This window comes from Ixodes scapularis, unplaced genomic scaffold (genome assembly GCF_016920785.2).
Source record: "Ixodes scapularis isolate PalLabHiFi unplaced genomic scaffold, ASM1692078v2 PGA_scaffold12__126_contigs__length_90152505, whole genome shotgun sequence".
NCBI lineage: Eukaryota > Metazoa > Arthropoda > Arachnida > Ixodida > Ixodidae > Ixodes > Ixodes scapularis.
In genome coordinates this window covers 40,559,932-40,572,171 of record NW_024609838.1, presented here as the reverse complement: position 1 = coordinate 40,572,171, position 12,240 = coordinate 40,559,932, and the positions used below count along the sequence as shown (strand labels likewise).

The window sequence follows — 12,240 nt, the reverse complement described above, 5'->3', positions numbered from 1 at the left end:
TGCATTTATGTGCTTACTCCAACATAAGTCTTTAGAAAGTGTCACACCCAAGTACTTAAAAATATCAACTTCAACCCAAAAGACTCCCATCAAGCTCGTAAGTAAAAGAAAGAACATTCTTAGTTTAGTTAGTTATTCGTGCAAACACTGTTTTTTTGTGTATTAATTTTCATCTTCCATTTTGAGCACCAATCCTGGATAGATCTAATGGATGCACTTAATCTGCGCTGGTCGTCGTCCTCCCTTATTTTTTAATATACCAAACAATCATCCGCAAATAGCCGCACAGTAACCCCTTGGCTTATTTCCGCCGCGATATCATTAATGGAAATTAAAAGTAAATCAGGCCCGAGTACTGACCCCTGGGGGACACCCGAGGGCACTTCAGATACTATTGAACAGTCACCGTTAACCTGTACATACTGCACACGATTAGATAAATACGCCCTGATCCACAATATCACGCTATGATTTACACCATGCAAAGAAAGTTTATGAAGTAGTTCAGTGTGTGGTACTCTATCAAACGCTTTCGAAAGGTCAAGGCATATCGCATCAATCTGTCCTCTCTTATTAGAAGAAGCGGCAAAATCGCCAAAAGTTTCTATGAGTTGCGTGACCGTCGACAGTTGCTGGCGAAACCGATGTTGGTAAGCATGAAAAATGTTGGAGGATCAAAATGGCTTGCCTAACGCTTAAAAAATTGTATGAAATCGTCAGTGGCACCTGGGACGGGCTGCCGCCCCGGGTGCCACCAGGGGCGGATCCAGACCTCCATTTTAGGGGGGGGGGGGCGGTTCATCGGTGTAAAACGGCGGTGGGGGGGGGGGGGGGGGGAGTGTTTATATTTTTTATGGAGTTATCGTTTTTTCTAAACTCTGATAACATAACATAGATCTTGAGAGCTTTTGTATCGGTTTACTTGTCGGGGATGAACTCTTTGAATTAAATCCTTTCGGGTGACCACGCTAGAGGTAAGTATTTAGAAAATTGTGGTGGCACTATCCTTTCTGAACACCATAACGCAAGGAATTTTGTAGTTCATAGGCAACGGGATTACTCCATTCGCGTGGCAGCGCGCTAGAAATAGAAAAAGAAGTTTAACTACTGGGGATGAATGTTTGGTGCTATAGCGGCTGTGACAATTGCAGACAGTGTAACTTGATGGCTCAGATATCCCCGGCAGGGCTACAACTTTTGGGCTCCTTTTGCTTGAATATTTATATATTCTCGTTAAATCCGCAGAGTATGTACGGAGAGCCAGCCTTTGCCAACTATATACGGAGGAAGCTCATGCAGCTAATGACAATGAGAAAAACGTTTTAATCTAAAACTCGGCTGGTCTTTGAGATTAAGCTTGGCATAGTAAAAACGTAATTTTAAAACATACTTTTCATTGTTGCCGGTTGCTTCAATGGAGCGAGTACGTTGCAAACAAGCGACAAAAATGGCCCGGCAGCTTCGATGCCGCTCGCGGCGACAAAACACTGTTGACGCAGCGAGCGAAACGAACGCTGCCAGGCAAGTTCGTCGGTTGTTCGCCGTATATTTGGAATGTCCAGAGCGCAGCACATGCGGCATTGCCAACCCAAACTCGTGTTTTCACGTGTTCTGGATGCAACTCGAGAGAACGGAAGCGAATAATTGTTGAATATTTTTGAAAGCATGTTGCAGTTCGGCAACTATAACTTTTAAACTTAGACAAGACCTTCAACCAGTAATGGATCCTTCCAAATTATATTCAATTGCACTTTGTCTGGATATTTTCTGTATGAAAGGAACACTTACTTGTTTCTGGGTAGTTAGCTCATTCGTCACGGTCGAGAGGACAGGTGCAGAGATATGATGGGGCAGAGCGGTTGTCCGGTCGGCGAATCTCAACAGGGCTAAAGGCCGATCACGACTGCAGCATGGATGTTTGGGAGTCGGTGTTCACTCGAACGGGCACAGGCACTGTCTATTTAATTTATGTATAGTCGCATCTTTGAAAGGGCTCGTTTTCCCCAAGTCCCTAGGTAGGGAATTCGAAGCCGCAGTTGCAAACCAGCAAGACCCCCCCCCCCCCTCTGTTCCGTTCAACACACACATATTCGCTCCTGCAAAGCTGCGCGAAAGCTCTCCCGTCAGTCCACAGAAGCCGCGTTTAACTCGAAACGTAAAGACGGCGCCAAGGGAGACAAGGGGTAGCGGGCGCCTTTCCTAAAATATGTCCCGCCACCCTAAGTTTAAACGGCATTGCATACAAATAAATGCCTACGGCGTCAGCTGGAGGACCCCGTGTAAGCCTCGTACCGTTTATCTTTCTTTTATTAGCTTCCCGCCACGAGAAGTCGTACCGCAGGCAGTATGAAGCCCATTAGAGGAAACATCTCTCCCTTCTGGCGCTCGTCGGCTTCTTTCTGTATTCCGCGCTGCGGCGCTGATCCTCGGTGAGGGATGGAGGCGAGGACGAAGGCGGGCTTATGTTTAAGCCAAGGTCGTGGGGAAGTCCGGAGCGTCTTCAGGAGAAGCTCAGACCCAGACTACACTGTACCCAGAGCATTTTCTTCCTCTCTCAGTTGAAAAGAAAAGCAATTGATCACCTGGTTGTACAAGCTACATCCCCCCCCCCCCCCCCCCCCCCTGCCCCTGGAACGTCTTCTCGTGGTACGTCCCCTCCGCACTTCCCTTGGCAATGAGCACACCGTGCCAACAAGATACCTTTAGTGAGCCCGTGGGCGACAGCATCTCAAAGCAAGCCAAAAAAGACATGCCAAAAGACAAGCCCAGAACCACGAAGAAACCATCAAATGAAAAGTGATGAAAAGGCGGCCGCTAGAAAGGAAGGATAATCCGCTGTGTATACACCAACTCATCTCTGTTACGTCACGGCGCGGTGGTGGCGCGTCGGTCGCACTTCCGGTCTGGGGCTGTGGGCAGAGGTCCCCATGCCAGACGTGTATTCCTGCGTTGTTTTGAAAGGAACCAGACAAAAACCTGCCTTCTTGTCAAAACGCCGCGACTGGGGCCGTGCCAAAAGTGTCGAGAAAGGTTTGAAGGTCAGTTTTCACGTGCTTGGTTCGTCCGAGAATCTGGATATGTGCCGTGAAAAGGGAAAAGCAGACGCCGTCGGACCACGATTGTTTGGGCTGGAAGCACTTCGGGTTGACTTCACGGATACTTGTTGTCATCAGATTTACTTGTTTTGTTCCAACATGAACGCCAGAAAACCGTCAATTTGTGCGGACCACCTGCGGACTACGTTCAGTGCGCCTTCAAGTTCAAACGGTTGCCTGATCGTTCGAACTGTCGTCTGCTCTTTCAAGCGTTTCTGCTTGTCGTCTGCTCTCTTAGACGACGCCGGTCCGTAGACCAAATCGTGGCTCGGTACTTGCGATAAGAAGTAAGTGCAGGCCTCAAAAGACTTAAATTCGAAGGCTGGTAAGCAGGCTCGATGTAAACAGTAGATAAAAAAGGTGTTAATCATTGTTACCAGTGACCATCACCGACTTGTTAACCCTAATTCACTTGGTCCGATTCTGCTTGCGATTTTCAGTATCGACGTCGACTATCTCAGCTACGGTTCACGCTTTTGCAGCCCGAGCGGCGTCGTGACTGAAAATTGCGAGCGAAATCGCATCATGCGAATCAGGCTTTAGCGTACATACTGCGGCGTCCACGCGGAATGAGGCGTCACATGTCAGATTATTCACGCGAAGCTTTGCGGTGTAACGAGCCTCGGTAATTTCGCTGACGCCTCTCAAGTAGTCAGACATCGCCAGGAAGACGTAGAATCAACAATTCGAACGCGAAAAAGGGCAAGGGGACTCACACCGACGCCGACAACATCACATTCCAATGGTTTGTTTATGGGCGACGGTGAGCTTTTTGCCCACACCCCCATCGCGCATGCGCGGCGCCGGTGGCGTCCGCCAGGGGCGCTCCGGTTTGTTTGTAAACATGAGTTGGTGTATAGGATCGTACCCTTGAGGAAGGCTGCTTGGCGTATGCGTTTGGGAGCTTTCAGAGCACACATTTTTCGCAGACAACCTCCAAAGATAGAGAGGGAGACAGAGAGAGAGAAAGGGGACTAGATATGTTGAAGGTATTTTCCCCCCGTGCTCGACGTGCTGGCCTTGTTTGGAAGTGTGCCTGCAGTCGATGACCCTGATATTTGGTGCGCCTCCCCACTGACTCTCCACTTCGAAACTCCTGGCGCCGTCCCTATCGGGAAGACCTACCGTGACCTTGACGGAGATAAACCCCACTTTGGAAGCGCCCAGCAGGCGCGTCCACCCACCGCTGTTTTAATCTTTTGTCCCTCCCGTCGATTGCTTACGTTTTCTCTTCGAGCTGACGAAGAACACCGGGGGGGGGGGGGGGGGGGGTGGTTGCCTGGCGAGGCGTTCGGGGGGGGGGGGGGGGGGGGGGGGGATCGCCCCCACCGCCCCCCCCCCCCCCCCCCTTTGGATCCGCCACTGGGTGCCACTGACCCTATAGTGACGACATTGATTCCGAGCATAAGCGAGAATCTTTCATGCATGTTATCTCGGCACTCAGTTCGCGTAAAATCACCTGGCCTCAGTTGTTGCGAAAGAGAGCTTCTTTTTTTTTTTTTCCCTCCCACTTAAACAAGCGTAAAAAAAAAAAAAAAAGACGCTTTTTCCTATTGCTCTTACAATCTACCGCAGAGCACAGTTTGCTACCCATTGAAACGTAACTTTCAACCTTGAGGCTGTGAAGACATGATCTCGATCGATGGCGCACAGAATGCCGCTTCGTTACGACCGACCCGGTCAGCAACGAAGCGGCAGTCTGTGTGCCAGGAGGCGCCCATTCTCCTGCCCGCCGGTGACGTACTGTGGTAGGGAAAAGTACGGATTTTTTATTGTTGCCCGCAGAGAGTCGCCAGCTGGAAACCTCGCGGCCCGCGTAACCTCAAAAATTCAATAACCACGGAAATTTTCCATTTTTATCAAATATTTCGGCTATTAGTTGAATAAGGGTTATTGATGCGGTCTACCAATTTCCAGCCAAATCGAAGACTATCAAAAACTTGGCAGAGTTTCCCTTTAAACACGACCCGGTATACGTTTTATTACGCTGTGCAACATGCCTCAATGTCCACAGACACTGTCTGGGGCTTCCTTGTGACGGTTCTTTAGCATTGACCGTACAAAACCTGCCTGCAGACATGGTGGAAGCATACATGAAGCCAACATGCATCCGTGAGGCTTGTCTACTTATACTTATATCACAGTGCCTGCAGCAGACACCGTTTCTTTTGTATATTGTATGGGCATTCATCAACCGAGCTTAAACACAAGAAAACCGTTTCAAAGATTCTCAAGTTCAATTTATTAAATATCTAACTGTACAAAATTATATACATATATACAAGACATTTGTTCATTGGAAGAGACCTAGGACACACACAGGGCATTCAATCCACTTCTTCAACCGTGGGTCCTCCGTGACTAGGCGCACTCTGCTTCGTGCCCTGGTGCAGCTTGCTCATGATGGGTGAACAGTGCTGCTGCAGCTCCTTCAGCCTATGCTCGTACTCCTCCTTCTCGGCCAGAGTGTTGGAGTCGATCCAGGATATGGTGTCCTTGCACTTGTCCAGGACACTCTGCTTGTCCGAGGGAGAAAGTCTGTCTCCCGCCTCCTCTGCAGCCTGCTTGACGCCGTACACGTAGGACTCCAGTCCGTTCCGGGCGGTCACCTTTTCCCTCTGGAGTTCGTCCTCGCGCTTGTACTTCTCCGCATCGGCCAGCATACGGTCGATGTCCTCCCTGGACAGACGGCCCTTGTCGTTGCTGATGCGGATGCTCTCTTGCCGACCGGTGCTCTGGTCCTTGGCCGAGACATGCAGGATGCCATTGGCGTCCATGTCGAAGGTCACTTCGATTTTGGGTACACCCCGTGGTGCAGGAGGTATGCCACTAAGGTTGAAAGTTCCCAGCAGATGGTTGTCCTTGGTCAAGGCACGTTCACCCTCGAACACCTGAATCGTAACGGCCGGCTGGTTGTCCGCGTACGTCGTGAACGTCTGCGACGTCTTACAGGGGATCCGGGAATTGCGTTCTACGATTTTAGTCATGACGCCTCCAGCGGTCTCGATGCCCAGTGACAAGGGCGCGACGTCCACGAGGAGCACGTCTCGAATGGCCTCGCTAGCGTCTCCACTGAGAACAGCAGCCTGCACTGCAGCGCCGTAGGCCACCGCCTCGTCCGGGTTGATGCCCATCGAAAGCTCCTTTCCGTTGAAGAAGTCTCTCAGCAACTTCTGCACCTTCGGGATACGCGTCGAGCCACCAACAAGGACGACGTCGTGAATCTTCGATTTGTCCATCTTGGCGTCCTGCAGAGCACGTTCCACCGGCTCCAGGGTGCTTCGGAACAGGTCCATGCAGAGCTCTTCGAAGCGGGCCCTGGTGATCTTGCTATAAAAGTCCACGCCTTCAAACAGAGCGTCGATCTCGATGCTTGCCTCGGCAGAGCTGGAAAGAGTCCTCTTGGCTCGCTCGCAGGCTGTTCTCAGCCTTCGGACTGCACGGGCGTTGCATCTGAGGTCTTTGCGGTGTTTGCGCTTGAACTCTTCGCAGAAGTAGGTCACAAGCCGGTTGTCGAAGTCTTCACCTCCCAAATGTGTGTCTCCAGCCGTTGATCGGACTTCGAACATGGAGCCTTCGTCGATGGTCAGCACGGACACGTCGAAGGTCCCTCCTCCCAGATCGAAGATGAGGACGTTCTTCTCTCCCTTGAGGTTCTTGTCGAGTCCGTAGGCCAGTGCAGCTGCGGTTGGCTCGTTGATGATCCGGAGCACATTGAGGCCGGCGATAACTCCGGCATCTTTCGTAGCCTGCCTCTGGGAATCGTTGAAGTAAGCAGGCACCGTGACCACAGCGTCGCTGACCTTCTGACCCAGGAAGGCCTCCGCAGTCTCCTTCATCTTGGTCAGCACCATGGCGCTGATCTCCTCCGGATTAAACCTCTTCCGCTCTCCTTTGAACTCCACGCTGATCTTGGGCTTGCCAGCGTCGTTCTCCACCTTGAAGGGCCAGTGCTTGATATCATCCTGGATCTTGGGATCATCGAACTTTCGTCCAATGAGCCTTTTTGCATCGAACACTGTGTTCTCCGGGTTCAGCGCAGTCTGGGCCTTGGCTGCGTCTCCGATGAGTCGCTCGGTGTCGGTGAAGGCAACGTAACTCGGCGTCGTTCGGTTGCCCTGGTCGTTGGCGATGATCTCGACACGACCGTGCTGGAACACACCGACGCACGAGTACGTTGTGCCCAAGTCGATGCCGATGGCCGGCGCTCCGCTCTTAGTTGTGGATGGCATGGTTGCGTAGTTTGCTTCGCTTGACAGCTGAAGTCACAATTTGAAAATCGCGCTCTTTGTGTTAGCTGCGAAATGATTGCGGCTGCGAGCGCGCGATCCGCCTTTTGTACAACTCACTCGCCCTTCCAGAAGCTTCCAGAGAGACCGAGGTCGCATTTGGCGAATCAGCAGCGATTTCCGCCGTGACGTATATCTAGGAGAGCGCCCATTGGCCGGTTCGATATGGAAAGCTCTGGGAGCTTCCCGCGTCGTCTGCTCTATTCTGGTTCAGGAGAGCTGCGCTTGTTTTTACTGCAGCTTTTCTTTTAGTCTATCTGGGTACAAGTTTATTTTGGTTGGAGTTATAAAGAGAGAGAGAGAGAGAGAGAAAATATAAACAGTAATCAAAAATGATCAGAGCCGCAGTGTCAAATGAAACATAAATTGAATCATATGTGAGGTATTAATAAACTTATGTCGGTGCGGAGGTTCATTCAAATGTCATATTTCATTCAAATCTAGGATACACGGTTCCATGTCCATATCATTTGTAACGTATGGTTTGTTTTGTTACAGAACGAAACACCAAAACACGGGTACAGCAGGGCAGATGTTTTGGTGATTGTTTTTCTTCCATTCCGTTATGGTCGAACTTCTCGTTTTGGACTTGTATCGAGAGATGGCGCCACCGATCCGTGCAGCGCAACGTTGGCGCAGCGCTGACGCGACGTGGAGCAGAATATGCTCGAAGTTCCTCGATGCTCCTACCCGTTTCGAAGTGCGCGCGTTACTCATCCACTCGTGACGTAATCGCCATCAACCAATCACATTACAAAGCGGCCTTTCTCTCTTCTCCTTGCCTAGAACATTCACGGGCGTTCGAGGCTTCCTTGAAACTCACATAAAAAGCGCTCCGCGGGGCTCGTCTGCTACAAAACAACTCGCATTCGATCGAGTCGTGTTTCGAGAGCGCTAACTCAGTCCACATTCGACTACCTCGCTTCGGCATCGAGATGATCGTCTTCCCCATGGCTCCGATCTTCACACCGATGGACAGAAGTGCCTTCCCCGACTGCGGTTCCATGATAAGTCGGATGTTTGACGGCAACGACTTCGACGGCACTTTCTTCGACGGCATCGTACCTGTTGGACTCTTTGGGTGCCCGGATGATCGCCGCAGCTCTTATAAGGCGTCCAGTTCAAAGTGTCCGGCCTCCGAGGTGTCCCTGACTCCGGACAACTTTGCGCTGAAACTGAACGTCCGGGGCTTCGTCCCCGAGGAGATCAGCGTGAAGACCGTCGGAAACTCCGTCGAGGTGCACGCCAGGCACGAAGAAAAAGACCCCGAGGGACGTGGCTTCGTGATGCGCGAGTTTCGACGCAAGTACACGCTTCCCGATGACGTCGATCCGGAATCCGTGACGTCGCAACTCACAGGACGTGGCCTGTTGGCAGTCGAAGCCCCGAGGAAAAAGGCGGAGACGACACCACTGTCTGACACAGTCCCCATCTCCGTGGAGCACACGTCTTCCAACGACGTACCATCAACATTGCAAGAATCAAGTTAAGAAGATACGAAGTTTTTATTTTAATTTAACGCCTGTGATAATTTTTTACTTCACCTGTATACCTATTTAAAAAGTCTAATAAATTATTTTTTTTACATAACTATATCTGCGTCTACCCTTTTTATCAGTTCCAAGCACGACTCCAGCCAACGTTTATCCACATCCCAAAACAGATTTTTCTTTTTTTTTTTTTAGTTTCTAAAATTGTCGCTTGGGGCTGTGTGCTTCAATACTGCATTTTGTAGCATGTTTGCTAGTGTAGCAAACATGCTGCAAAGTAAGTAACTTTGTAACACGCGCGTGAGGGTAACCCTCATGAGGGTTGCCCTCACGAGGGCTACCCTCACCCCCGTGAGGTTTACCTTCGTGAGGGTAACGTGAGGTTTACCCCCGTGAGAGTAACGTAACCCCCGTGAGGGTTACCCTCACGCGCGTCACCCTCACCGCCGTTACCCTCGTGAGGGTAACCCCCGTGAGGATTACGAGGGTAACGTCAATACGTTATCCTCGTGACGCGACGTCTGACATCCTTATGGGAAACACGTGACGTGCGAGGTCACGTGTGACGTCACGCGACGTATGACATTACTCGTGACGTCACGTGGTGTCTACGCAGATGTAACATTAGGGAGTTTTAGTAGACCGTTTCCACAGCCTGCTAAGCACCCGCATAGCGCTCCGTAATCCGCCACAAGACCTTGAACTATGCAGACAAGGCTGGCGGCGCGCATGCGCAGCTGTGGCGTTTTACAATACAATACAATACAAAAACCATCTTTATTTACTTTGTTTGAAAATAATACAATATAAAGCCCACATAAGCCAATGATGGCTTGTGTGTGGGACGCGACAGGAGCCTCTGCATTTTTATTGCACACATAACTAAAAATAACAAAACATACCAATATTAGTACCTATTACTGCAGTTCCACCTCCTCCTACAGCGTATATTAGTTCGCCTACTTTGATGAGTACATGTGTAAACCCATCCAATCATATTTAATTAGCATTTACATACCGTAAAGAAAATTAGAATTCACGACTTACGAGACAATTCTAAGAATAGAACACAATAACAACCTTTTATATCCTGCGTTTCGGGGATACTCATCGGTTATACCTATTACCTTTTAGAATCTTTTTTTCCCTGTTCAATTATCCACTTTTTTGCTATTTTTTTTTTTTATTACAGATACCTTAGAAGAAGAGAAAAACGATCTCCTACAACTTCCTATTGCCAATATTCCCACTAAATTTAGCTGGGAAGGAGAAGGCGCATACCCTCCCCACCGTATCCTATACCATCCTCCTCCTCAAGAGCTCCGCTCCAATTCGGCGTTACAGAGAATTGTAAACGTCTTTCGTGTTTTTTGCTTGAATTGATAGCTCGTATTGACATATCACGCTGTACAACGTAGACCTGGACCTGAATTTTCTCGAGCAGAAGAAAAAAAAAAAAAAAAACATTAACTAAATAAATTACACTTTTATAATGTGAATAAATCTACATAGTACCCGTTATACGAGTAGAGAAACTGCGTTGATTTCTATTATTCCCTGGTTCAATTCTGTCTGTCTTTTCAATTTGGTGTCTGCTTCAGCTTGCACCGGGAAGTCCCGTAGACTAGTAGACACTAGCTCAAGCTGAACCTCTATAGCGTTTATTGTAATAACACTGTTTTTTTGTTTGTTTTTTCACTCGCTTTCTCGGGTGTTTTTGCTCTGCACATTTTCAACTGGAGAGAATAGGGCGAACGTGCGTATGCATCGAGTTTTACTTGATGCAGGATGAGTGTGTGTTTTTTGTTATTGTTTCTACAATCAGCACACTTCGCAATGTTGCAAGGAACGCCCAGACATCTATCTCAGACATTCGTATGGTTATCATAAGTTTAGTGTGTACAGACTTGGTACCGCGATTTACTAGACTTTGGATATATGCCATAATTGACATCCTCAGGGTTTAGAATGCCAGTTCTGATGACTGCTAATATTATAATCATTTTTTTTTTTTTTAATACAACCACGCGCTATTCTGCGTGTTATGAAAGTCAGAGTCGCGAGCGAGCAGGCTTAAAGACGCTGTCGTGCGAGGGCTCATTGGACAAGAATCCAGTGAGCCCTCTCCTGCGCACTAAAATCGTTTTACACCCTTAAGGGTGTAAATCAGCTTGTCCCAGGGCTAACACCCTAAGGGTGTTCCCCAAACACACTTGGGATGTTGATGAACGCACGAAAAATAGGATGCTCCTCGTTTTAGTAGCATACTACAGATAGTTTTTACGGGCACCATGCTGACAAACAACAAGCATCATGTATACAGTTATCAAATACACAGAGACGGCAAACACGGATGTTATGGATCACGTACGAGAGAAGAATCATGTGAATGTTGACTATCCACAGGTGCACCACTTCCGCAATTACGGATATTACAGGTATGTTGCTTCGTTCTAGTCAATATTTCGCGTAATACAGAATGTATCTAAGTTCAAGGGGTAGGGGGGGGGGGGTGTTTCCAGGTCAGATCGTACAATGACTGTCCGGGTAATATTTCTAATATTTCTGTAAGAAATACGTGTGAAAGCCATGTTCTTGGTAGGAACATTCGGCTATATGTGTACGCCGTAGCATGATTTTTTCCACAGATATTCATTCATTCATTCCTCCCACTTCAGCAAGATCGATGTGAGCACGGACGCCGGACGGACAAGGCTAGACCCTCAGGAGCTTCGCCCCTAATAAAAATTTGAGAAATCGAGGCGAGGACATTGCCGAGATTTCCCTTTGGTAACTTGCACACCATCTCCAGTGTCACATCAAAAAAAAAAAAAAAAAAAAGTAATAAAAAATATATTTAACTGCGCGCCCTAATTGTTTTAATTAAAAAATTTGTAAAATTTGAAGAAAAAATATTTTATACACAATTTACAATATGCACACCAAATATTAAAAATTACAAGTTAATTATATATTTCTAAACAACAAAATTACGAAACACGTAAAAAAAGCACGTTTTGGAGACACGTTCACAAATTATTTAGCAACAAACAATGTTATGCAAAACGTCGCAAAATATATCAAAATATGAGTCTTCAGATACAGATTACGAATCATTAAAAAAATAAAAACTAGGAACAGCACAACACAAAATCGCAAGAAAAGTTGAGTTCATTCGACAACACCCTAACAAGAAAGATAAAAAAAAACAAAAATAACAGGACACGACGTCGCGAAGATCTGACAAGTCGTGATTTGACACCTCAAGGACGACCTCGTCCTCTAAACCCCAAGGACGAGGTTTAGAGGACGACGTTTAGGACGACCTCAAGGGCGACCTCGAAGACAATATCTAGGACGTCCTCT

At 48.2% G+C, this 12,240-nt stretch overlaps 2 protein-coding genes across 2 annotated transcripts; one reads left to right on the top strand and one right to left on the bottom strand.

The window, feature by feature from the left end:
• Nucleotides 1-5,318: 5,318 nt before the first annotated feature.
• Nucleotides 5,319-7,399, bottom strand: LOC115312541 (heat shock protein 68-like). The gene has a single exon (XM_029971342.4). It carries the CDS (start codon nucleotides 7,325-7,327, stop codon nucleotides 5,423-5,425), a length of 1,905 nt encoding a protein of 634 aa, XP_029827202.3. The 5' UTR covers nucleotides 7,328-7,399; the 3' UTR covers nucleotides 5,319-5,422.
• A 509-nt stretch (nucleotides 7,400-7,908) lies between these two features.
• Nucleotides 7,909-8,977, top strand: LOC115312542 (heat shock protein beta-6-like). Its single transcript, XM_029971343.4, has one exon. It carries the CDS (start codon nucleotides 8,320-8,322, stop codon nucleotides 8,872-8,874), a length of 555 nt encoding a protein of 184 aa, XP_029827203.3. The 5' UTR covers nucleotides 7,909-8,319; the 3' UTR covers nucleotides 8,875-8,977.
• The last annotated feature ends 3,263 nt before the right edge of the window (nucleotides 8,978-12,240 follow it).

Bases quoted from the DNA above. Each gene is read 5' to 3' on its own strand.
- LOC115312541 (XM_029971342.4), bottom strand. From the start codon at position 7,327: ATGCCATCCACAACTAAGAGCGGAGCGCCGGCCATCGGCATCGACTTG.
- LOC115312542 (XM_029971343.4), top strand. From the start codon at position 8,320: ATGATCGTCTTCCCCATGGCTCCGATCTTCACACCGATGGACAGAAGT.